The 27,997-nt window shown below is 37.3% G+C and overlaps 1 protein-coding gene across 5 annotated transcripts in view; it reads left to right on the top strand.

The window, feature by feature from the left end:
• The window catches only part of PMS1 (PMS1 homolog 1, mismatch repair system component), a 103,551-nt gene that overhangs the window by 10,175 nt on the left and 65,379 nt on the right, over positions 1 to 27,997 (top strand). For all 5 annotated transcript variants that reach the window (XM_068968046.1, XM_068968048.1, XM_068968045.1 and 2 more), the window contains one exon: positions 6,456 to 6,558. In XM_068968046.1, coding sequence (XP_068824147.1) covers positions 6,456 to 6,558 — 103 coding nt within the window. The remainder of the gene's footprint in view (positions 1 to 6,455; positions 6,559 to 27,997) is intronic.

Genomic DNA, 27,997 nt, shown 5'->3' with positions numbered 1-27,997 from the left:
CCCACTGCTGGGCATACACACTGAGGAAACCGGAATTAAAAGAGAGACACGTGTGCCCCAGTGTTCATCGCAGCACTGTGTATAATAGCCAGGACATGGACACAACCTAGATGTCCATCAGCAGATGAATGGATAAGAAAGCTGTGGTACATATATACAATGGAGTATTACTCAGCCATTGAAAAGAATCCATTTGAATCAGTTCTAATGAGGTGGATGAAACTGGAGCCGATTATACAGAGTGAGATAAGCCAGAAAGAAAAACACCAATACAGTATGCTAACACATATATATGGAATTTAGAAAGATGGTAACAGTAACCCTGTTTGCGAGACAGCGAAAGAGACAGATGTATAGAACAGGTTTTTGGACTCTGTGGGAGAGGGAGAGGGAGGGATGATTTGGGAGAATGGCATTGAAACATGTATAGTATCATATATGAAATGAATCGCCAGTCCAGGTTCAATGCATGATACTGGATGCTTGGGGCTGGTGCACTGGGATGACCCAGAGGGATGGTATGGGGAGGGAGGAGGGAGGGGGGTTCAGGATAGGGAACACGTGTATACCTGTGGCAGATTCATGTTGATGTATGGCAAAACCAATACAATATTGTAAAGTAATTAACCTCCAATTAAATAAATTTATATAAAAAAGTAAAGTCATACAGATGTAAATCATCTCTGACTGGGTAAATTGATAATAGATAATTGGGATATAGTTTTGTCACACAGCCATCACTCAAAACTCCAACTGTTGAAATTATCTAGTGTTAGATTATTTTAAAGTTAATCATAATTTTAGTTAGTTATAAAAAGAAAAATTAAGTAGACTTTGAACAAAATTGGCTGTCGAAATTTAAGATACATCTAATTCTGTTTTTTTAATTTATGCATTTTAAAAGAATGAGCAGTTTTCCTAATTTTTCAGTTATAAAATGACTTCCAATCAGTCCAAAAGAGTAAAAAATAAATTTTTATAACAGAGTGGTATTTAAAACTGGAATTACCTGTTTCCATAATCTGATGAATGTTATCAGTGACTGAAACAAAGTGATTCATATATTTTTTAAATTATATCATTAAGCATAACATCTCTTGAAATTTATTATTGTTGTGGAACAGTAATTTTGGAATATTCATCAGTCTTCAGTGTTACATCCCTGGTACGTATTGCTAGACATACTGACTAGAATGAGCTAGAGGTAGTGAAAATCCTATTTTGACATGTCCATAATGATTTTTAAGAAGACTCTTTGTATGTATTCTTTCTACTACGTAATAAAACACACAATAAACTCCTTCTAGGCTGATATTTTATATATATTATGTTAAAACTATTTTTTTCTCCAAAGAAATTTATAAGAAACTCATAAGTGTTTTGAACTAGATTTTAAATGGAAGCTAAGTCACAACTCAGTTTTTCCACTCCAGTACTTTTGCCTGGAAAATTCCATGGACGGAGGAGCCTGGTAGGCTGCAGTCCATGGGGTCGCTAAGAGTCAGACACACTGAGTGACTTCACTTTGACTTTTCAGTTTCATGCACTGGAAAAGGAAATGGCAACCCACTCCAGTGTTCTTGCCTGGAGAATCCGAGGGACGGCGGAGCCTGGTGGGCTGCCGTCTCTGGGGTTGCACAGTCGGACATGACTGAAGCAACTTAGCAGCAGTAGCATACAATATTTTTAATTTGTTTTGTTTTCTTCGAATTAGAACAAACTCTGGACAGGGACTCAGAAACCTAATTATTATTTCCAAGAGTGTGAAATAAGAGTTGGCCAAAAGCATAAAACATTTCTGAGTCTTTATTTTTTTAATCTGTAAAGTAGAGATGATAATTTGAGGATCAAATGAAACAATATATATTAAAGTATCTTGAATATGGTCATGTGCCATGCAGATGAAATTGTTTTTACCCTGGACTTGAATGTGAAAAGTAGTATGCATCTGTATCACACAGGTGATGGAATCATCAGGCTTGCTCATTCTCTTGTTTGTAATCAGTATTTCCACTTCACTTTCAACGTGTTTTATGCGAACCCCTCAACATTTTGGGAAATTCTTTCTAATATTTAATAGCCATGCCTAGGTAAATTCCTTCTAATTCTCACCAATGGTCTTTATTCTGTAGCTTTAATTTATTTTTTTCTTTTGTTTTTCCCTTGGAAGAATTAGAAGAGTTGACGACCATCCTCTTGCATAATGCTCATGTTTATTGATTCATTCATCCAAAATTTTTTAAGTGGTTATAATGTGCTGAGTGTTAGGTTGGTCTGTCAAATTCATTATACATTTTGTGATGAGATGATAAGGGATAGATAAGTTTGTTTTTGTTTCATGTTACATTAAACCTCTATGGCTTAAATGGGGCAGAATAAGAAGCTAAGTCATTGTGTTTTGAAGATGGAAGTTGCTGCTGCTGCTAAGTCGCTTCAGTCGTGTCCGACTCTGTGCGACCCCATAGTCAGCAGCTCACCAGGCTCCCCCATCCTTGGGATTCTCCAGGCAAGAACATTGGAGTGGGGTGCCATTTCCTTCTCCAATGCATGGAAGTGAAAAGTGAAAGTGAAGTTGCTCAGTTGTGCCCGACTCTGTGCAACCCCATGGACTGCAGCCTGCCAGGCTCCTCCATCCATGGGATTTTCCAGGCAAGAACACTGGAGTGGGTTACCATTTCCTTCTCCAGTGCATGGAAGTGAAAAGTGAAAGTGAAGTCGCTCAGTTGTGTTCGACTCTGTGTGACCCCATGGACAGCAGCCCGCCAGTCTCCTCCATCCATGGGATTTTCCAGGCAAGAGTACTAGAGTGGGTTGCCATTGCCTTCTCCGAGATGGAAGTTGGGATGCCCTTATTTGTGGTCCCACAGAGCTGTGGAAGAGTAGAGGGAAGCCTCTAGCTTCATTCTGATGTTTCCTGCTCCCTGTGACAAAGCGCAGGATACCTCCTGGGTCCCTGAGAGCCATTGTGGTAAGGCTTTAATTAGAATAGGCACAGAATTTTTGAAGCAGTTGGTATATCATGTTTCCTAAATGCAACTTTCTCACTGATCATGAAACTGTTGAAAGGGGAAAAAGCCAGGGCCAGTATCTCCCTGTTGCTAGTGTCCCACAGTGGAGTATCTGGGGGAAGGCTTTGAAGTCATAACGTACAGCTGTAGGCAGACAGGCAGGCATCCTCACACTGAGGAAGAAGAAAGACAGGTCAGTGATCCATGTGCAGTTCACTTTTCAGCTGAATCATGAGGACCATTTACCTTAGTTTTCAGATTTGTGCTCTTGTGCCAAAATATTTGTCCAAAAGTCAGCAGAAGCAAAACAAAACCAAAAAACCTCCACAGAACTTTAATTATCTTAAATGAAATTTTGTTAGGAGAGGATTTTTTTTTTCATGAATTCAAAGATGTATCCTAAGCTTTTAATTTACTTACTTTCTGAAACATTGAGAAAAATAGTAGTTATTTAAAGCTTAAATGCTTTTATGCAATTTTAACTTTGTAATAGTATTATAATTTCTTGAAACTCATTAACTAGACCAGAGAGTCAGTTTTTAACAATTGATAATTAATATAACCTCTAAGGACTTCTAAAACTTCTTTTAAATAAACTTCTTATTTTAAAATTCTTTAGAATAAATTTAATTCTTCTTTTGGGAACACCACTGGAGTCATTCACTGCCACAATTCCTCAATGTCTCTAGTCAGAAGCACCAGTAATAATTTGTAATATTAGAGATGCTTCTGATGGTGGAGTTATTACCAATTCAAATGTGTTAGCTGCTGCACAGCTAACAGCAGCTAACACATTCTGAACCTGTGCCTGGTCCAAAAAAAGGTTTCCTGTCCAGGACACAGGGTCATATGATGAAATGAACTCTTGAAATATAATTCCTTCCTCTGAGGAACACACTGTGTTTTATGAATTTGTGAAACTTTGTGTGTGTATGTGTTATCCTTCACTGTCTTTTGCAGGGAATTACAAAGGATATCCTATCTAAATACATTTTCATAGTACCATAAATGATTTAGTTTTTAAAATTTTAACACTGGAAGATGATATTATGTTGTTTTTTTTTTTTAACTTCTTTAACATAAATGTTGCATTATGACCACCACTAAGGTTCTATTTTGCCTTTTAGCACTTCAGTTTAACATCTAGGCTGGAGTTTGTTTACTATTCCCTAATGGTTTAAAGCTAAATCTTTAAAATGCTTTGAAGTAGTTAAAGCAGAAACCCATGTAACCTTATCAAGTATGAGCACCATCTTCATCTTATCATCATCTTTCTCCTAAGATGATAGTGTAATCATTTATTCAGGACCATCTGGCAAGCCACTGGCAGAGTTAGTACTAGAACTCAGAGTTCCAGGGCTGCCTTTACTCAGTGACGCTAGCTTACGTCAGGTGGCTAGCTCTTTGGAGAATAGAAATAGAATTCAGTTGACCTTGGCATTTTGGAGCAGTGTTTGGTTAAATGTAGAATTATTTTTAGAGGGACAATCATAAAGTGATTAAATTAGAAATAGGAAAGAAAATCTCTAGCGATTTCTGTCCTTTATGTTTTTAACAAACTTGACTAGAGGGAATCACTATTGGACACAGTGGAGTTGGGATGTAGCTGGGAAGATTGAGATTGGTTATCAGGAAAACTTTTAAAATACAACTTTTGAACCATGAAGTGTATTATTGGAAATAGAAGAATCACTTAAGAGTATACAGAGGCTCACAACTTTGTTTCAGGTCCAGCTTTTTTTTTGGTAGCAAGATTATTGTTGTTTATTTTATTGACCTGGGTTTAATTTTTGACTGCACTGGGCCTCCCTGGCTGTGAACAGGCTTCCTTTAGTCATGGCGCGTGGGTGCGCCTCTGCCGCGGTGCTCAGCTTTCTCACCGTGGTGGCTTCCGTTGCTGCAGAGCACCAGCTCTGGTGCACGGGCTTCAGTAGCTGCAGTTCACGGGCTTGAGAGCTCAGGCTCAGTAGTTGTGCTTCACGGTCTTAGTTGCCCCACAGCATGTGGAATCTTCCTGGACCAGGGATCAAACTCCATATCCCCTGCATTGGCAGGTGAATTCCTAACCACTCGACCCCCAGGGAAGTCCTCAGGTACACCGTTTGAGGGGTAACATTTATGACAGAAATAGCAGCCTGCAGCAATGAGCCTCTAATAGTGATTTTATGGACATCACCCTTGGAGAAAATCTGACAGACTCTGCTAGTACTGTGAGCTAGAGAAGCCATATATATATATATATATATATATATATATAAAATACATATATGTTTATAAATACTGATATTGAATATGTATATATAAAATATATTTATATGCCATATATATATATATATTTGTGGTGACTGGTATTGCCTTCGTGGTACCCATATGTTCCACAGAGCCATCTGGCCTATCATAAATCAGGGCATGGTTAGGACTTGGTGACAGAATCATCAAATGTAGACCCAACTGGACCTAGATGAATTCCAGTAGTGGTGCTGAATCTTTGTGGCTTCTTTCTAAATTATATAGATGTATTTTAAGATAGTCAGCTCTGCTTAGTCCAAAGGTGACTGAGAAAGATTGCTCCCAATTTTGGGTCGTCATTGCTCACTCAAAATGTGAGAAAGCTTTTTTGAATCCACCCTGCTTTTTTGCCAGCATTCCCACTCACCAACTATGGTATTTTCTCATAATGGAATGTTTTACCATTGTTATAGCATGTGTTCTTCTAGTAATCTCACAAAGGTGGGAAATAGAAAGCTGAGGGTGAGGATGGCTCAGAAGAGTTCAGACATTCTTAAATTTATATTTCTAGGACTGTAATATCTTAGGAAATATTTTCATGCTGAATGGAATCCTTTTTACATGTTTTAATTCTGGTTTTTAAAATAATAAAACCTTTCCATTTAAACAGTGAGTTTAAAGCTAGGGTTTAAGAAACATTGCTGATATATCAACATATATGTTTGATTTATTGATTTTTATTCTTTTGAACCATTAACTTGAAATACAGAAGTGCAGTTTTATACTCAGTATAAAGGAAGGAGTGAATGATCACTTTACAAAAGAATTTTTCACTTTGCCAACAACTTTGAGGGAATTGTCTGTTGAAAAGCAAGCTTCCCTAATGCAATTGAAGTATTTGATTTTACAGATGTTAAGTCATTTAATACATACAGTACAAATAGCCATTCAAGTATACCGATGTGTGTGTGTGTGTGTGTTTTAAGGTAATATATTTGAAATAAAAATCAGTAATTTGCAACATGAAAAATGTAAGCTAACCTATTGTTTATTAGTGTATCACTAAGGAATATTTCAAATAGAAGTGGTTCTAAGAACTTACTAAGTCAAACTTTTTTCAGTTGAGAGAATATATGTTTATTATTTTAAGCCTTATTTTATAATGAGCCCACTGCAGTATATAAAATCATAATTTTATTTGAGTTTTTCTTATTCTAGGTTTCAATTACAACAAAGACAGCTGCTGATAACTTTAGTACCCAGTATGTTTTAGATGGTGGTGGTCACATAATTTCTCAAAAACCTTCACATCTTGGTCAAGGTAAGACAGAAGCTTTGTAGCATTCTTTGCTTTTTTCTTGTTTATTTTTTTAAATTGTTTTCTCTTTAAATTCAAAGGTATTGCTTTGGGTTTGATTCTCATAAATTCTGGTTAACTTCTGATTGAACATTTAGCCTTACTCTAGCTGCTGATTTTTTTAAATACATAGAGTTGTTCTCAAGAGGAGCTGTGTGAAAGACTTTGAGCAGCATGAATTGGTTATTCTATAAAAATTGTAAGAGCAGTTGGTTTACTTGGTTATTAGTGTCTTCTTTATATGAAGGATAATATTTTTTTGGAAATGACTAAAACATTATTGATTTAGTAATGCATGGCAGTAAACATTATTGATTTAGTAATGTACGGCAGTTAACCATACTAATCAAGATAATATTAAATAATTTAAAATATATTTTTTATAGAAAACTGCAAATATACATATAAATGGAAGAAGTACCTGTCTCTCGGTTTCAGTAATTATCAACTCACTGCTAATGTTTCACATATTATTTGAAGCAAATAAATACATTATACTTGCTATTGTAATTTAGTTCTTTAGTATTTTATACACTTACACAATGTTAGTACATTTTAATTGACATCTTTTTAAGTTCCTCTCCTACATATTTTGGGCTTGCCTGGTGGTTCACCAGTAAAGAGTCCACCTGCCAATGCAGAAAACATGGTTCAGTCCCTGGTTCAGGAAGTTCCCCTGGAGGAGGAAATGAGAACCCTCTCCAGTTTTCTTGCCTGGGAAATCCCACGGACAGAGGAGCCTGGCGGGCTACAGTCCATGGGTTTGCAAAAGAGTAAGACATGACTTAGGGACTGAACAGCTACCTATTTACTTCTAGAGAAAAACATCTTTTCAGGTGTGACTGTCACATATCTACTTGAATCTTTTGCTATTAAGTTCTGGTAATAGGATGTATAAAGTTGAGAAAATATTAAAGATATGGCCTGTTTAGAGTCCTGCCCAAAAGAATTATGAGATCTGAAAAAGGACTTGTGTTGTTGAGTATTTTGTTGTTAGTATTTTGTTGTCGATTTGTGTTGTAAATTCATTTTTAATTTTTTGGTTCCTCATTCTAATTTATCAAAGCACTGAGTTTTTTCTGTGGTGTCTTCCCTCCAATTTTAATGTTAAATTATTGGATTTATTTTTTTCAAATGATTTCTTTCTTCATTGTAATTTATTTTCCTGTATCATAATACTGACACCAGATTTTCTCATTCTTACTCTTATTTTATAAATCTTCATTTATACTTTTGCTCATTAAAAATTAATATTTTTTCATCTACATAAAGGAAAGAGTTAATAGGAACCCTTAAGAAAACACACTTTCCCCCTTCATTTATTTGATAAATAAAAATAAACTCAAGTCTAATAGCAGTTTAATTTGATGTACTATATTGTGCATGCTTTAATTAAAAGTAATAGATTGTGATTCTTTTCTTTTTTATGTACTGAAAATAAAGACAAAGAGAAGGCATTTTTTAATATGGTCCCTATCCAGAAATGCCCTTACTTCAGTTCTTAGGAGTTCAAGTTAAGAAACCATTAGGAGATATTTGAGTGGCTATCCTGTGGAGTACTTTGAAGTAATCTAGTCACCTTATAAAACTTAAATGTATTTATTTTTATCTTAGTAGTAGCCAGTCTAATCTGGATGGCCAGTGCCTCTGCATCACGCATACTTCTCATGCTTTTCTGTATTCGTTTCCATGGGAACCATGAAATCACAGTCCTTAAATATGGAATCCTTCTGATCTTTGCCTATTTGCTGATTCATTTTTTTTCTTGCTGACCTAAGCCTTCTCTACTTTTAGTGAGACCATGTAGGCATATTAAGAAATTTCTACAGTCACTAAATGAACCTTATTTTCTTGGCATATTCCTCTTAAGAAATTACTTACTTAGAAGGTCAGTAGTTGTGAAGTAGTTACTGTCTTTCATAACTCGCTTCCCCCCACCAATTGCCTAGATAAACAACACAAAATCAAACCCCTAGTTTGTTGTTGCTCCAGGTAGGCATATTATAGAAACCCACAAGCGCTTTCAAAAGCCCTTTACACTTATATTGCCTCAGTGCTGATGGTTTCTGAGCGATTAAATCACAGACTCACATTTCACCACCAGCTGTCATTCAGCTTCCATTTAAATATTTTCTGTGTAAGATAAAACTACAGTACAACCATCCTAATTAATACCTGTGCATTTAGGGTTCTTGCAGATTAATTTCTGCTGTGGTGTGAATGTCCTTTCTTAGCAGTTACTCCTCATATCATCTGATAGGATGGTGATACCTGTAGATAACCTAACTGTAGATGGAGGGACAGCTAACAGCAACATCTTTCTTAGGCGTTTAAAATTCATTACCTCTTTAAAACATATTTTGAAATGTTTCAGAATTGTTTACTAGATGTCCCAGTTCTGATTTTTCCAGATATAGGTGTTTATTTTATGGATTTTTAAAATAATTTGTGTGTTTAATGGAATATCATTTTAAATTGCCTTTACCTTCTGTTCACTTCAGTTTTAAGACATTTAAGAAATTAACAAGAGATGTAAAAATAAGTTTCGAGCTTTTAAATTATTTTACCAAGAACTCTGACTAAATGACTTGTTTTGATATCTTTTTTTCTGTCATCGATTCTATTTCCTTTACCCTAGATAATCAGCATTAAGCTTTCTAAATTGATTTACCATCCTAGACAGACTGTTTTAATACCTCTTAGTAATTCTGCCTTAGGAATTTCTCAGATATCAAAAGTAGTATATTTAAAGTACTCTGATCAGGGTATATCTTTTCCCTACCCTTTTATTAGAGTAGAGCATCATGTTCTTTGTAAATGCTTGGTATGTGTGATTGTGTACATATTGAAGAATTTTTTTTTCTTCTTGAGAATAGAACTTTATTCATTGAATAATTTAAGAAAACATTGATATATTCAAGCAACCATACCTCTTTACATTAGGAATATAAATAGCTGCCTTATGGCATAACATAGGGTCATGTAAAAATATAACAGGGAGCATATTACAGGACTGCAGTTTAATTCTGGTGTTTATAGAATGTGCTAAAGTTAGAGAGCTGAGCAGTTCTCTTGTAAAATATGATAGTATACTAGGGCCTCCTCCCTATTGGCCAATATTGCTTGGTATTTTTTAAGGATATACATTTCATTTGGAATCAGCAAAGTTTTCCCTCATTAAGTTTTAGTCAAACATATGTATATAATTCTTGGCTTATTGGTAATTCTCAATTTGTTCAGAGAAAAGGTTTTTAGCTGGTGAAGCAATAAATTATCAGTTAATGTACGGATTAGGTACATTGTGGTCTTCAATGCATAACATATTTAAAAGCCAGCATACATCTTTTTCCTTTCACAAACACATATTTGCTCTGATTTCTGCCTACTTTCCTTACCACTGTCTGTCCACAGCTACAGTATAGTCATTATATTTGTACAGGCTAGTGGAGACCACAGGTGAGTGAAAGGAATTCACAGACTAGTGGAGAATATAGATGAGTAAAGAAGTAATGACAGCTATCTAGAGGACGGTAAGCAAGTTTTTCAGGAAACATAATATTTCAGTTTGAAGATAGTCGGTAAGAAGAGGAGGGAATATAACATTTCAATAAGAGAAGAATAGATTTAGAAGATGTCATGAGACGACTGCTCTCTGTGTAATGACAGGGGAAAACAAATGATTTAAAAAGTTGTTTTTTTAAAATTCATTGGGAAACTGTGTCACAAAGAAGTTAAATGAACCAAGTTCAAGATGTACGTTTGTGCCTTCCTAGACGTTCCTAGCAGAGAAGGCAATAGCATCCCACTCCAGTACTCTTGCCTGGAAAATCCCATGGGTGGAGGAGCCTGGTGGGCTGCAGTCCATGGGGTCGCTGAGAGTTGGACACGACTGAGCGACTTCACTTTCACTTTTCACTTTCATGCATTGGAGAAGGAAATGGCAGCCCACTCCAGTGTTCTTGCCTAGAGAATCCCAGGGACGGGGGAGCCTGGTGGGCTACTGTCTATGGGATCGCACAGTCGGACACGACTGAAGAGACTTAGCAGCAGCAGACGCACCTAGGCACAAAGAGATTGGTGGCTGCTTGTGTCCCTCAGAGTATTAACTGATCCTGGAGGTGTAGGCAGGCAGTGGAGCAAGCCTGCTATATGGGATTGTTTATGGCCCTAAGAGAAACCAGCTGAACTTTATTTATTAGTTACATCTGGGCTGACATGACAGATTGGAGGATAGGATTGATCCTCAAATACTAGTTCCCCTGAGAAGCCAAATCTTATCAGGACTCTTGCTGAGTAAGCAGTGATGAAGAGAGTTAGGACTGAGCTAGAGAGAGAAGTATCTTCAAGTCTTACAGTGCTTGAATCCCAAAGCCTTGCCATAGGAAGAGACCTGACTCCATCTTCAAGATGTTTGAAACCAGAAGTGAACTGGAACTAAAGGGCTACTCAGCTCCAACCCAGATGAACTCCTTTTGTATTGAAGAGATCTACTCTTCACTCTAACTGTTTGACAAAGAAAATGAATTACCTTCACTGGGGGAAATATCTATTTAAGTATCTATTGTTCCTTTATGCATCATGTCTCATAAAAATAAAAATATTGAGACACTTGAAAAAAGGAAAATGGGATTCATAGTCAAGAGAAAAAGTAGTTGATACAAACTTGCATATGCTTGAATTAGGTAACAAGAACTTTCATGTTAAAGGATTTAGAGAAAAAGATAGTCAAATTTGATAAAAAGGTGGGAAATTTGAGCAGAGAAATGGAATTCTAAGGAAGAACCTAATGAAAATTCTAGAACTAAAAAAAGTATCATTAAAATAATACAAGAAGTAAAGCTGAAAAGCCAATAAGGTAGATTAAACTGGTATACTAAGAATGACATAGCAGAGTTCTGTGGGAATGTTTGGAGATAGTAGATGCAAGAGATGAAGTTAGAAAATGGTAGCTTGGATATTAGGTTATGTTATGGTGTTATGATATTATGTTATGTTATGGTGAGGAGTTTGTACACCTTCTTGAAACCAATGTTGGGCCACTGAAACTTTAGGTAGAGGATGGATATCATGCTGTTTACAAAATAAACTGGCAGGACATTACAGCTCCTACCATAATTATATCTTAGTGTAAGAGATGTTATCTTGAACTAAGGTTTGAGGAGAAGGAAGGGAAGTGACATAAATTTGAGAGATATTTTGGGCATAGAATGGCTAGGCCTAGGTGACTTAGGCAATGTTGGTAGTAAGAGATAGAGGAAAGAGTCAGTTCAATATAGAGTACTTGTTTTTGGAAACTGTTTGATGTCAATGTTATATGAGAAAGGGAGGATAAATGTAGTATCAGATTCCAGGGGAAAGATCTAGGCATGGTGATTTGAAGTATCTTTGTAGTAATTTTGTATCCAGGTAATAATTTTAAATAAGTACCTATATATAAGTTGAGTATTGTAGGTCTCAGACATGTATATCTTAATTATAAGATGCACATTTTGACATCTCAGAAAACAGGTTGTGGCTTATAATTAATGGCCTCCCTAATTACTTTGTCAACAAAGGTCTGTCTAGTCAAGGCTATGGTTTTTCCAGTAGTTGTGTATGGATGTGAGAGTTGGACTGTACAGGAAGCTGAGTGCCGAAGAATTGATGCTTTTGAACTGTGGTGTTGGAGAAGACTCTTGAGAGTCCCTCGGGCTGCAAGGAGATCCAGCCAGTCCATCCTAAAGGAGATCAGTCCTGGGTGTTCATTGGAAGGACTAATGCTGAAGCTGAAACTCCCAATATTTTGGCCACCTGCTGTGAAGAGCTGACTCATTTGAAAAGACCCTGATGCTGGGAAAGATTGACAGCAGGAGAAGTGGATGACAGAGGATGAGATGGTTGGATGGCATCACCAACTCAATGGACATGGGTTTGGGTAAACTCCAGGAGTTGGTGACGAACAGGGAGGCCTGGCGTGCTGCGATTCATGGGGTCGCAAAGAGTGGGACACGACTGAGCGACTGAACTGAAATCCCTTTTGGATAAGCAGTTGTGTGCGTTGTTTGTAATTTGTGTATTGATTGCAGGGTTAAACAACAACTTTACGTTTTCCTCCAAAACAAGTGTTTTATGAGACCTAAAAGGGAAAATAGCCACAAGTGAAAAAAGCTGTGTTAAATAGAAAGGGATTACCATCACAGGCCAAGTATTGAAATTCAAGACACCCGAGGAAATGGCCTTATCCATGAGGCCCTTTAAAAGAAATTTCAGAGCAATGAAAGGCTGGTGTGACTAGTTCTGTGTTGCCTGGGATGGTTATTTGGGCATTGTAGCATAGTTTAATTGGCATATTGTGTTTTTATTTTTTAGAGGGTCATAAAAGTGTATTTCTTACAGCTTTGCTGAAAAGAATTATTGGCATATGAATGGCATTTAAAGCTGTGGAAGTGGAGGAAATATCTAGGGAGAACGCAGAGTGAGATGAGGAGGCATAAGAGGTCTCAGAATACAGTGTGAGGTGAATTTTGGTGTGAGTGTGACCTCTCTTTGGCAATGGAGACAGAGTGCATACCTGTTCTGATTGCTGGGTGTGTGCACGCCTTATTCTCTGTCAGCTTTACCTCAGAATTTAGCAGTGGTATTTTTACTTCGCTAAGGCAGAGAATAGCAGCACCACAGTGTTACTAGTGAGGAATACTGTGGTGTTCCAAGGACTTCTGTTCTGTGTGTGAAAGTGACTTGCATTTAGGCCAAGAAAATACCCTGGAGGGAGGCCAAAAAAGAAAACCCCACTTTAAATTGTTTGTACAGTCTTCCCTCAGTATTCACAGAGGATTGGTTACAGGGCACCCTACAGACACCAAAATTCTCAGATGCTCAAGTCCCTTACGTAAAATGGTATAGTAGTTGGCATATAACCTACACACATCCTCCCAAACATTTTAAATCATCTCTAAATTATTTATAATACCTAATACAATGTAAAAGCTATGTAAATAGTTGCCATTGGTTGCAGCAAATTCAAGTTTGCTTTTTGGAACTTGATGGAATTTTTTTTCCCAACTGTTTCGGCTCAGTAATTGGTTGAATCTACAGATGTGGAACCCACTGATAAGGGAGACTGACTGTGATATGCTAGTGACGCACCTGATCAAGAGAAAAGAAGCAGAAGAACATCAAGTGTGAGCCAAGTAGAAATACGGCTTTTCTTTGGTCCTATTCCACAAAGATCTTTTTCCCTAACTTTGTTTTATTATTATTTTTTCTTGTAGTAAATTCCCTTTCAAAAACTATAAAAATACCCTGTGTAATTCTTTAACTGCAGAAACAATTTAAACAAAGTTTATTCTTACTACCTTGTTTATTTTCTTTCTTCAGTGCATTCATTCATCCATGCATTGTTTTGTTGTTAATTCAAAATTTTTAAATAAAATGCCTACAGGTTATTAGACAGTGTTTGAATTGCTAGAGAAATAATGACAAACGTGGCAGACCCTAACCCTAACTTGTTCTCATGCTACTTGTATTCTAAAAGAAGAGGCAGGCGCATGCTTTTTCAAATACCGATAATCTCTAGGAAGAGAGAAAACATGATTTAGCTTTGGGAGCAGCAACCTTTGATAGGGCATTTAGGAGTGGATTCTCTAAGAGGTGTTACTTAGATTGAGATCTGAAGCTTGATAAAGGAGTTAGCAATGCAGAGGGTAGGGGAAAGAACACATGTCCAAAAGCCTTGAGGTAGAAAGAAGTCTGATGTGCTGAAGTAATGGAAGGAAGGACATTTGGAAGGAAGGAGACAGCCATAGTGAAAGTTAAATAAGATCCTGTAAGCTTTTATCTTTTTTATTCCTAACCCTTTTCTCCAGTTTTTACCCAGTATCACTAAGAATTTTTTCTTTTAAAACATTGAGTTCCAAGCTATAGCTAGGATTTCCCCTATGTTGTATCACTTACATTTTAAGAATGTTTATTAGTGTTTATTTAACAGTTATATTTCCAATGACAGCCACATTGCCATCTTCTGTCTGAAGATATTTTGCTCAATAAGTTTATTTTCTTTTCTCATCATGAATTCTTTGGTTTTTATGTAATTGTCATTTGGTTAGTGTTCATCCTCCACTGTTTTCATCAAATACACTTGGCTAATATACTTTTAAATCTTTGCAGGTAGAGAACAGTCTATGCTTTGCCCATATGCATATCATATTTATCTTGGTATAAATTTCTTATTTACCCCTCAGCAGTTTGAGATTGGAGAAGGCAATGGCACCCCACTCCAGTACTCTTGCCTGGAAAATCCCATAGACGGAGGAGCCTGGTGGGCTGCAGTCCATGGGGTTGCTAAGAGTCGGACACGACTAAGCGACTTCACTTTCACCTTTCACTTGCATGCGTTGGAGAAGGAAATGGCAACCCACTCCAGTGTTCTTGCCTGGAGAATCCCAGGGACAGGGGAGCCTGGTGGGCTGCTGTCCATGAGGTCGCACAGTCGGACATGACTAAAGTGACTTAGCAGCAGCAGCAGTTTGAAATTGTCTATCTTCTAGTATTATAGATAGCACACTTAATGTTAGTCTTTCCTAATAAAGCACTTGTTCTTTCTGAAGTTTTTATAAAGTTTTTCATTCTCCTTAAAATTTAGGACCTCCAGTGGAATGTGGTGTCTTTTAGTTTGTTTTAATTCCTATTTGTAATGGTTATAAGCTCTTGAAATCTGCACTCAAACTTTTAACTCAAGAAAATTTTCTTCTATTATTTATTTAAATACATCTGCATTTGTTTCTTTTTCTTTTCCTGGAATTCCTGATTTTAAGCTAGGCTTTCTAAATCTTACATTTCCTTCATGATTGCCATTTGTGTTTTTGCCATTTGTTACGAGCAGTTGGTCAGAGTAGGTCACAGTAGGTCAGTTGCTGCACCTTTGCAGCAACTTTCAGGTGTTTTGATTCTGATTCACAGTAAGAAATACATTTTACATAGCAACCTAGTTTATACAAATCCAATCAAAACAAAATATATACTTATTATGGGTGATGTACTTTGTTATCATTTAGTTTATTTGTATTTTAGTATTTTTTTATTTTTAATGCTAGTTGCTGTATACTGAATCACTGATTCTCAACCAATGATGGTCCCTTCCTCGCCCCCCCAGGAACATATGACAGTGTCTGGAGGCATTTTTGATAGTCACACTGGGTTGGCTGCTGGCTGCATCTAATAGGTAGGGGCCAGGGATCCTGGTACACATCTTGAAATGCACTGGACAGTCCCCACAATAAACGTCAGTAGTGCCAAGTTTGAGAAACTGTAAACTAAATTGACTCTTTGGCTTTTCAGTGCTTTGTATCTCAGCCCTACTGTACATTCATTAGAATGACATGAGGAGATTGATTTATTAAGTCTGGATTAGCTGGTGACTGGTCGTTGTCGAAGTTGCTTCGTGTTTGAAAACATAGTAAGGTATATGGCCTTGAAAAAGCATCTAGTACTAATTTCATGGGATTTTTTCCCAACAGAAGCTAATTATTAACCTGATATTTAAGCGGTATAATTTTTATACCTTTATTTGAGTTCTTCCTTTTTTTTACTGAAATATTGTTGATTTATAATAGTTTCAGATGTACAGTGTAGTGATTAATTTTATAGATTATACTTCATTTACAGTTATTATAAAAAATACTGGTTACATTCCCAGTGCTGTACAATATATTCTTGTAGTTTATTTCTTTTATACAAAGCAGCTTGTAACTCTCATTCCTCGACTCCTATCTTGCTCCTCATCCAGTTAGTAACCAATATTTTGTTCTCTACATCTGTGAATCTTTCTTTATTGTATTCATTCGTTGTGTTTTAGATTCAACATATAAGTGAAATCATACAGTATTTGTCTTTGTCTGATCTATTTCACTACACATACTCCCCTCTCAGTCCATACATGCTGTTGCAAATGGCAGAGTTTCATTCTTTTTTGTGGCTGAGTAGTATTCTCTTATATATATATACTACATCTTTTATATGGGCTTCCCTGGTGGCTCAGCTGGTAAAGAATCTGCCTGCGATGTGGGAGACCTGGGTTCAATCCCTGGGTTGGGAAGATCCCCTGGAGAAGGGAAATGGCTACCCACTCCAGTGTTCTGGCCTAGAGAATTCCATGGACTGTATAGTCCATGGGGTCGCAAAGAGTTGGACACAATTAAGCAACTTTCACCTCACATCTTTTTTATACATACATCTGTGGTTGGATACTTAAGTTGCTTCCATATTTTGGCAGTTGTAAATAATGCTGCTGTGATTATTGGGGTGCATGTATCTTTTAGCCTTCGTGTTATTTCTTCCTTCAGATATATACTCAGGGGTGAAATTGCAGGATCATAATGTAGTTCTAGGTTCAGTTTTTTGAGGAATTTCTATACTGTTTTCCATAGTATATTGTCGTAGTATATTTCCATAGTCAGTTGGCTGCACCAGTTGACATTTCTGCCAACAGTGTGTTAGGTTTCACTTCTCACATCCTTGCCAGTTTGTTATTTGCAGTCATATGATAGCCATTCTTAAGTTGATAACTTGTGTTTTGATTTGCATTTCTCTAATGATTAAGCACAGTTGAGCATCTTTTCACGTGCCTCATAGCCATCTGTATATTTTCTTTGGGAAAATGTCTGTTTTGGTGTTTGGCTCACTTTTTAATCAGGTGAGTTGTTTTTGATATTCAGTTGTATGAGCTGTTTCTGTATTTTTGATATTAATCCCGTATTGGTCTTATTATTTCAAATATTTTCTCCTATTTTTCTCCCATTTTGTTCTATTAATGATTTCCTTTGCCATGCAAAATATTTTCAGTCTCATTTGTTTATTTTTGCTTTTATTTCCTTTGCCTTAGATACTCCAACAAAAAATATTGCTATGATTTATCTTGGAGGGTTATGACCATAATTTCTAGATGTTTTGCAGTTTCCAGTCTTATATTTAGATCTTTAATCCATTTCAGGGTTACTTTTGTAAATGGTGTGAGAAAATGCTCTAATTTCATTCTTTTACATGTAGCTGTTTAGTTTTCTCCGTACCACTTACTGAAGAGACTGTCCTTTCTCCATTGCAAATTCTTGCCTTCTTTGTCATTAATTGGCCATAACTATCTGAATTTATTTCTGGGCTCTATTCTGTTTAACTGATCTGTGTGCCTGTTTTTGTGTGCCAGTACTGTACATACAGTGTGCTTCCCAGATGGCTCCATGGTAAAGAATCCGCCTGCCAGTGCAGGAGACGTTTTTTCAGTCCCTGGGTCGGGAAGATCCCCTGGAGAAGGAGATGCAACCCACTCCAGTATTATTGCCTGGGATATCCCATGGCCTGCGAGCCTGATGGGCTACAGTCTTTTGGGGTTGCAAAAGACATGACTTAGTGACTAAACAGCAACAGTTATACATACTGTTTTGTGTCAGTACCATACATACTGTTACTGAAGATTTGTAGTATAGTCTGAAGTCAGAGAGTATGATACCTCCAGCTTTGTTCTTTTTTCTCAAGATTGCTTTGATCCTTTAGGAGCTTTCATGGTTTCATATAAATTCTAGGATTATTTATAGTAATTCTGTGAAAAATGTCATGGGATATTTTGACAGAAATGGCATTAAATGTGTAGATTGCTTTGGGTAGGATGTACATTTTAACAATACTATTTTTTCAAGCCATGGATACAATATATCTTTATATTTCTTTGTACCTTTAATTTCTTTCACTGTTTTATATTAATAGTTTTTAGACTATAGATCTTTCACCTCCTTGGTTGTTTATTCCTAGGTATTTTTAAAAGTCCATTTATTTTTTATTGGAGGATAGTTGCTCTCCAGTGTCATGTTGGTTTCTGTCATGCACCAACATGAATCAGCCATAGGTATACATATGTCCCTTCCCTCTTGAACTTCCCTCCTACCTGCTACCCTATCTTACCTGTCTGGGTTGTCACAGAGCACCAGGTTGAGCTCCCTGTGTTATATAGCAACTTCCTTAGCTGTCTGTTTTATGTATGGTAATGCATATATTTCAAGGCTACTTTCTCAATTTATCTGACATTTTCCTTCCTCCATTGTGTCCCGAAGTCTGTTTCTATGTCTGAGTCTCTATTCCTGCCCTGCAAATAGGTTCATCAGTACCATTTTTATAGGTTCCATATATGTGTGTTAATATACAGTGTTTGTTTTTCTCTTTCTGACTTACTTCATTCTGTATAACCTGCTGTAGGTTCATCTGCCTCACTAGAACTGACTCAAATTCGTTCCTTTTTATGGCTGAATAATATTCCATTGTATATATGCACCATGGCGTATTTATCCATTCATCAACAGATTTATAGGTTGCTTCCATGTCCTGGCTATTGTAAATAGTGCTGCAGTGTGCATTGGGGTACATGTATCTTTTTCAATTATGGTTTTCTAAGGATATATGCCCAGTAGTGGGATTGCTGGGTCATATGGTAGTTCTCTTCCTTATTCCTAGGTTGTATTTTTAACCTTTAAATATATGTTTTATTGAAGTAGAGTTGACTTACAATGTTTTAGGTGCCCAGCAAGGTGATTTGATTATACAAAAAAGCAACATTATTGACTATAGTTCCTGTGGTATACAGTAAACCTTTGTTACTTGTTGCATATCTACTTATTAATTAGAAATCTAGCATTCTATTCATACTAAGTCAAACAAGTGGAATCAAAATGTCATTTTTTTTAGTAAGGCAACAATTTGTAAGTTTTGTAAAATACATATTATGCATATTTGTATTTATACAAAAGTTTTTCCACTACACTTCATAAATGTTTATGAAAGACTATTAAAAAAAGAGAGAAATTGGGGACATTTTTCTAATTGGAGAAACTGGAGAACATAAACTAAATGAAATGGGAGCACTGAATATGAAATAGAAAAACTGAAAAAAACTAGATAAAAGGAAAAGACCATCATAGAATACAGTTGTTTTTAAGCATGACTGCTCATTAGAAACGTATCTGGAACTCTGGAGAAAATAGCAATACCTGAGCATTTGTATTTTTCAAAAACTTTCAAGATAATTCTGATATGCATCTCGATTTAAAAAGTGATTGCAGGTTTTTCTGTTAGATTCCAGTTTTGGTGATACGGAGTTCTATTACTTTTCTGTTGACCAGTCACGATACAGTGGTATTAAGTGAATAACAGTTACATAATCACAGTAGTAAAAGATGTTTATCAGCTTTCACAATCAATATCCGGAGAAAAAATAAAAGATAATTACAATTGCATGCCATAATGGGAACATGATAAACGTAACAATATAAATTAATTACATACAATTTGGAGGGGTTAAGCAGAGTGAGTCAGACATGACTGAGCGACTTCCTTTTCACTTTTCACTTTTATGCATTGGAAAAGGAAATGGCAACCCACTCCAGTGTTCTTGCCTGGAGAATCCCAGGGACGGGGGAGCCTGGTGGGCTGCCGTCTACGGGGTCACACAGAATCGGACACGACTGAAGTGACTTAGCAGCAAGCAGAGTGATGTGATAAGTAGAAGTCCATACATGCACATGTTTTCATCTATCCAGCCAGTCTGTGTCTTTTGGTTGGTGTGTTTAGTCTGTTTACATTTAGGGTAATGATTGATATGTAGGGTCCTGTTACCGTATTCTTAGTTGTTTTAGGTTTATTTTCTGTAGGGTCTTTCCTTCTCTTGTGCTTCCTGCCTAAAGGAGTTCCTTTAGCATTTGTTGTAAAGCTGGTTTGGTGGTGCTAAATTCTCTTTAACTTTTGCTTGTCTGGAAAGCGTTTGATTTTTCCATCAAATCTGAAGGAGAGTCTTGCTGGGTAGAGTATTCTTGGTTATAGGTTCTTCCCTTTCATCACTTTAAATATCTCATGCCATTCCCTTCTGGCTTGTAGAGTTTCTGTTGAGAAATCAACTGATAGCCTGATGGGAGTTCCCTTGTATGTTATTTGTCATTTTTCCCTTGTCACTTTTAATGTTTTATCTCTGTCTTTAATTTCTGTCAGTTTGATTGCTATGTTCCTCCTTGGGTTTATCCTTCCTGGGACTCTCTCTGTTTCCTGGACTTGCTTGAATAAGTTTTCAGCTATTATCTCTTCAGATGTTTTCTCAGGTCCTTTCTCTCTCTTCTCCTTCTGGGACCCATATAATGTGAATGTTGGTGCATTTCATGTTGTCCCAGAGGTCTCTTAGGCTGTCTTAATTTCTTTTCATTCTTTTTTCTATATTCTGTTCTGTGGCAGTGATTTCCACCATTCTGTCCCCCAGGTCTTTTATGCATTCTTCTGCCTCAATTATTCTGCTGTTGATGCCTTTTAGTGTATTATTCATCTCTGTTCTTTAGTTCTTCTAGGTGTTTGGTAACATTTATTGCAACTTCTCAATCTTTGCCTCCATTCTTTTCCTCAGATCTTGGGTCATCTTCACTGTCATTATTCTGAGTTCTTTTTCTGGAAGGTTGCCTATCTCTACTTCATCTAGTTGTTTTTATAGTGTTTTATCTTGTCCCTTATCTAGGACATAACTTCCTGCCTTTTCATCATGATTAACTTTCTGTAATAATGGTTTTTTGTGTTAGCTTCTGTGACACTGCTTCTTGCTGCTTCTGTCTGGCCTCTGATGGCTAAGGCTAAGCTTGTGTAAGCTTCTTGATGGGTGGAACTGGTAATGGGAAGAATTGGGTCTTGCTCAGTAGAGCTTTAATCCAGTTATCTGCAGATCGGCGGAGTTGCACTTCCTGGTACTTGTTTGGCCTAGTCGACCTAGCCCTGGGATCTGCAGGCTCTGTGGTAGGGTTAATGGCAAACCCCAAAAGGTTTATACCAAGGGGGACTTTCTAGTGCCCCTGTCCCTGTGGTGAGCCCCTGCTGACCCGTGCCTCCACAGGAGGCTTCCAGCGCCATCAGGTTGTTTGGGGCCGGTGCTCCTGTCCTCTGGGTAATGGTGCATGCAGAATTTTGTTTGTGCCCCCCAAGACTGGAGTTTCTGTTTCCTCCAGTCCTCTGGAAGTCCTATAATCAAATCTCCTGGCTCTCAAGGTCAGATTCCCTGGGAATTTCCAGTCCCTTTGTCAGATCCCCAGGCCGGGAAATCTGATGTGGTCTCCAGAATGTTCACAACAGTGTGAGAACTTCTTCACTATTATTGTTTTCCAGTCTGTGGGTCACCCACCTGGCCGGTATGGGATTTGATTTTATTGTGATTGCGCCCCTCCTACCATCTTGTTGTGGCTTCTTCTTTGTCTTTGGACTTAGGCTCTCTTTTTTTGGTGGGTTCCAGCATCCTCCTGTGATAGTTGTTCAATAGCTAGTTGCAATTTTGATGCTCCCTCGCATGTTCTTCTACTCCGCCGTCTTGAACCAGAAGCCACTCCTTGGTATTTTTGATGCAGTTTTAAATAGGATTGTTTTCTTATTTTCTTTTTCTGATAGTTAATTATTAGTTATTTCATTATTACCAACAGATTTCTGTATATTAATCTTGTATCCTTCAAGTTTAATGTATTCATCTATTAGTCCTGGTAGTTTTTTGGTGGAGACGTTAGGGTTTTCTGTGTATAATATCAGGTCATCTTATTGTTGTTTGATTGCTGTGATTAGCACTTCCAATACTATGTTAAATAGAAATGGCAAGATTTGGACTCTTTGTGTTATTCCTTTGAGCATGATATTAACTATGGATTTGTCATCAGTGGTCTTTACTATTTTAATATAAATTCCCTGTATACCAGCTTTGGTGACAGTTTTTATCTTGAATGGTTGTTCAGTTTTGTCAAAATGCTTTTTCTGTGTCTGTTGTCATGTGATTTTTATCCTTTTGTTAATGTGGTATATCACATAGATTGATTTACAGGTGTCGAGCCATCCTTGCATCCCTGGAATAAATCCCACTTCATCATGGTGTCTTATCCTTTTTCATATACTGTTGAATTTGGTTTGCTAATATTTTGTTGAGGATTTTTATATCTGTATTCATCAGAGATATTAGCTTATAATTTTATTTTTATAGTATCTGGTTAACAGAGGCCTTGTAGAATGAATTTGGGAATGTTCCCTCCTCTTCAGTTTTTTGGAATAGATTGATAGGATAGGTATTATTTCTTCTTTATATGTTTGGTAGAATTTGCCTGTGAGGTTCTTTGGTCCTGGAAGTTTTTGCTTGGGAGTTTTTTTTTTATTATAAATTCAGTTTCATTACTAGTGATCAGTTTGTTTAGATTGTCTGTTTTTTCCTGGTTCAGTTTTGGAAGATTATATGTTTCTAGAAATTTATCCTTGTAGGATGTCTGATTTGTTGGTATATAACTTTACAATATTTTCTTATGTGTGGCTTTTTTTTTGGTATCTATTGTCTTATGTGTGTGTGTGTTTTATCTCTATTGTTGTTTCTCTTCTTTCATTTTCTAATTTTATTTGAAATCTTTTTATTGATGAACCTGGCTGAAGGCTTATCAATTTTGTCTATGTTTTTAAGAAAACAATTTTCTGTTTCATTGATCTTTTTATTGTTTTCTTGGATTCTTTATGTCCTCTCTGAATGTTATTATTGCATTCCTTCTGCTGCTTTGGGTTTTGCTTGTTCTTCTTTTTTCTAATTCCTTTAGATGGTAGTTTGGATTGTTTATTTGAGGTTTTTTATTTCTTGAGATAGGACTGTATCAGTGTAAACTTCTGTTTTTAAACTGCTTTTGCTGTATTGGGTAGATTTTGGAGAACTGTTTTTATTTTCATTTGTCTCAAGGTATTTTCTGATTTCTTTTTTAGTTTCTTCATTGATCTGTTGGTTTTTTAGTAACATGTGGTTTAGTCTTCATGTGGTTTGTGTTTTTCCCATTTTCTTTCTATAATGGATTTCTAGTTTCATACTGTTGTGGTCAGGCAAAAGGTTTGATATAATTTCTGTTCTCTTAAATTTTTTTCTTATTTCTTCCTCTTAAATCTTTGAATCATATGAGCATGCAGTTTTTAAGAAGTTTATCAATATTGGTGAATTTTTGTATAGCCATTTTAATATTCAAGATGGGAGAAAACAACATTTTCAGCATATTATGCTTTATTGTTTCAAAAAAAGATAAAACATAACTGAAACGCAAAAAAAGATTTGTGCAGTGTATGTGAAAGGTGTTGTGACTGATTAAACATGTCAAAAGTGGTTTGTAAAGTTTTGTGCTGGAGATATCTCACTGAACAATGTTCCACAGTTGGGTAGGCCAGTTGAGGTTGGCAGCAATCAAATTGAGACATTAACTGAAAACAATCAATGTTATTCAATGCAGGAAATAGCCATCATACAAAGAATATCCAAATCAACATTGAATATTATTTGCACCAGCTTGTCATTTTGATGTTTGCATTCCAAACCAAAAAAAGAAAAAACTTCTTGACCATATTTCCGCATGTGAAAATGTTCTGTTTTTAAAACGATTTGTGACAGATGATGAAAAGTGGATGTTGTACAGTAATGTGGAACAGAAGAGAACGTGGGGCAAGTGAAGTGAACCACCACCAACTACACCAAAGGCCAGTCTTCAGCCAAAGAATATGTTGTGTATATAGTGTCCAGAATCAGTCAACAGAGAAGGCACAGTCTTCCATCAGAATAACACAAGACCATGTTTATTTGATCACCAGGCAAAACTGCTGCAGCTTGGCTGGGGAGTTCTGATTCATCTGCCATGTTTAGCAGAAATTGCACCTTCAGGTTTCCATTTGTTTTGGTCTTTACAAATTCTCTTAATGGAAAAAATTTCAGTTCACTGGAAGACTGTAAAAGGCACTTGAAACAGTTCTTTGTTCAAAAGATAAGTTTAGGGAAGATGAAATTATGAAGTTGCCTGAAAAATGGCAGAAGGTAGTGGAACAAAACAGTGAATACCTTGTTCATTTCTTGGTGAAAATGAAAAATGTCTTTTTTTTTTTTTTAACTTAAAAAAGAAGAAGAAGGAACTTTTTGGCCAACCCAATACTATTTCCTTATTGATTTATTTTCTAGATGATTAGTGTAAGTGGGTTCTTAAAGTCCCCTACTATTATTATATTGTTGGCAGTCTCTCCATCTATATATGTTGTGTTTGTGCTTAGTTGGTCAGTCACGTTTGACTGCTTGTAACCTCATGCACTGTAGCCTGCCAGACTCTTCTGTTCATGGGATGTTTAGGCAGGAATATTGGAATGGGTTGCCACTTCCCCCTCTAGTTACATATGTTAGTATTTACTTTATGTATTTAGGTGTTCCTATATTAGGGGCATATATGTTAATGAGTGTTAAACCCTGTTTTTATATTGATTCCTTTATTATTTGTCTTTTGTTATAGATTTTGTGTTAAAATGCTTTTTGATATGAGTATTATTTCCCCAGCTTTCCTGTCATTATTTGCTTGAAATTTCTCCATATCCTCACTTTCAGATTATGTGGGTCTTGAGCTCTGAAGTGAGTCTCTTTTAAGCAGCATGTTGTTAGATCCTGTTTTTAAATTCAGTGAGCCACCCTATAAATTTTTTCTTTTTTTTTGGCTAAACCTGATAACTTGTGGGATCTGTTGCCCAGCCAGGGATTGAACCTGGGCTGTGGCAGTGGAAGACTGGAATCCTAACAACTAGGCCACCAGGAAACTCCTGTTGCAGTTTTCAATTTGGTAACCACCATGGGGTTTATCAGAGAAGGCAATGGCACCCACTCCAGTACTCCTGCTTGGAAAATCCCATGGATGGAGGAGCCTGGTGGGCTGCACTCCATGGGGTTGCTAAGAGTCAGACACGACTGAGCAACTTCACTTTTCACTTTCATGCACTGGAGAAGGAAATGGCAGCCCACTCCAGTGTTCTTGCCTGCAGAATCCCAGGGACTGGGGTACCTGGTGGGCTGCCGTCTGTGGGATTGCACAGAGTCGGACACGACTGAAGCGACTTAGCAGTATGTGGTTTATATATGTTGACCTGTAGCTATATCTACTAGTTCTAAACTGGTAATCATTTAAGTTCAAACACATTATAAACGATCTGCATTTTTTTACTCCTTTCTCCCACATTTTCTGTTCATATTTTCTATTCATATTTTGCATCTTCATTTTTATCCCATATCCTGTATATAGTTATAGTTGATTTTAAAATTTTTTGTCTTTCTCAGCCAGTGAGTCAGCTCTTTGCATCAGTAGGCCAAAGTATTGGAGCCTGAGTTTCAGAATCAGTCACTTCTAATGAATATTCAGGATTGCCTTCCTTTCAGTTCAGTTCAGTCCAGTCGCTCAGTTGTGTTCGACTCTTTGCAACCCCATGAAATTGCAGCACGCCAGGCCTCCCTGTCCACCACCAACTCCTGAGGTTCACTCAAACTCATGTCCATCAAGGTGGTGATGCCATCCAGCCATCTCATCCTCTGTCATCCCCTTCTCCTGCCCCCAATCTCTCCCAGCATCAGAGTCTTTTCCAACGAGTCAACTCTTTGCATGAGGTGGCCAAAGTATTGGAGTTTCAGCTTCAGCCTCAGTCCTTCTGATGAACACCCAGGACTGATCTCCTTTAGGATGGACTGGTTGGATCTCCTTGCAGTCCAAGGAACTTTCAAGAGTCTTCTCCAACACCACAGTTCAAAATCATCAATTCTTCAGAGCTCAGCTTTCTGCACAGTCCAACTCTCATATCCATATATGACCAGTGGAAAACCCATAGCCTTGACTAGACGGACCTTAGTTGGCAAAGTAATGTCTCTGCTTTTGAATATACTGTCTAGGTTGGTCATAACTTTTCTTCTAAGGAGTAAGCGTCTTTTAATTTCATGGCTGCAGTAACCATCTGCAGTGATTTTGGAGACCCCGAAAATAAAGTCTGACACTGTTTCCACTGTTTCCCCATCTATTTCCCATGAAGTGATGGGACCAGATGCCATGATCTTAGTTTTCTGAATGTTGAGTTTTAAGCCTACTTTTTCACTCTCCTCTTTTACCTTCATCAAGAGGCTTTTGAGTTCCTCTTCACTTTCTGCCATAAGGGTGGTGTCATCTGCATATCTGAGGTTATTGATATTTCTCCCAGCAATCTTGATTCCAGCTTGTGCTTCTTCCAGCTCAGAGTTTCTCCTGATGTACTCTGCATATAAGTTAAGTAAGCAGGGTGACAATATGCAGCCTTGATGTACTCCTTTTCCTATTTGGAACCAGTCTGTTGTTCCATGTCCAGTTCTAACTTGCTTCCTGACCTGCATATAGGTTTCTCAAGAGGCAGGTCAGGTGGTCTGGTATTCCCATCTCTCTCAGAGTTTTCCACAGTTTATTGTGATCCACACAGTCAAAGGCTTTGGCATAGTCAATAAAGCAGAAATAGATGTTTTTCTGCAACTCCCTTGCTTTTTCGATGATCCAGCGGATGTTGGCAATTTGCTCTCTGGTTCAGTTTGATCTCTGGTTAGAAATTGCCTTTTGTAAAACCAGCTTGAACATCAGGAAGTTCACGGTTCACGTATTGCTGAAGCCTGGCTTGGAGAATTTTGAGCATGACTTTACTAGTGTTTGAAATGAGTGCAATCGGGCAGTAATTTGAGCATTTTTTGGCATTGCCTTTCTTTGGGATTGGAATGAAAACTGACCTTTTCCAGTCCTGTGGCCATTGCTGAGTTTCCCAAATTTGTTGGCATATTGAGTGCAGCAACTTCACAGCATCATCTTTCAGGATTTGAAATAGCTCAACTGGAATTCCATCACCTCCACTAGCTTTGTTCGTAGTGATGCTTTCTAAGGCCAACTTGACTTCACATTCCAGCATGTCTGGCTCTAGGTTTGTGATCACACCATCATGATTATCTGAGTTGTGAAGCTCTGTTTTGTACAGTTCTTCTGTGCCTTCCTTAAGGAATGACTGATTTGTTCTCCTTGCAGTCCAAGGGATTCTCAAGAGCCTTCTCCAGCACCACAGTTTGAAAGCATCGCTTCTTCAGATCTCAGTGTTCTTTTGGTCCAGCTCTCACATCTGTACATGACTACTGGGAAACCATAGCTTTGACTATATGGCCCTTTCTCAGCAGAGTGATATCTTTGCTTGTTAACATGCTGCCTAGGTTTGTATGGCTTTTCTTCCAAGGAGCAATCATCTTTTAGTTTCCTGGCTGCCATTAGCTGTCACAGTGATTTAGAAGCCCAGGAAAATAAAAGTCTGTCACTCTTATTTTTTCCCCATTTGTTTGCCATGAGGTGATGGGACTGGATGTCATAATTTTTGCTTTTTGAATGTTGGGTCTTAAGCCAGCTTTTTCAGTCTCCTTTTTCACCATCATCAAGAGGTTCTTCAGTTCCTCTTCCCTATGTGCCATTAGGGTGGTATCATCTGCATTCAGGGGATCTTCCCAACCCAGAGATCGAACCCAGGTCTCCTGCATTGCAGGCGGATTCTTTATGAGCTGAGCCACAAGGGAAGGATC

Source organism: Capricornis sumatraensis, chromosome 3, assembly GCF_032405125.1.
Source record: "Capricornis sumatraensis isolate serow.1 chromosome 3, serow.2, whole genome shotgun sequence".
Lineage (NCBI taxonomy): Eukaryota > Metazoa > Chordata > Mammalia > Artiodactyla > Bovidae > Capricornis > Capricornis sumatraensis.
The sequence above is the reverse complement of the archived record's forward strand: the minus strand, read 5'-3'. Positions and strand labels throughout refer to the sequence as shown.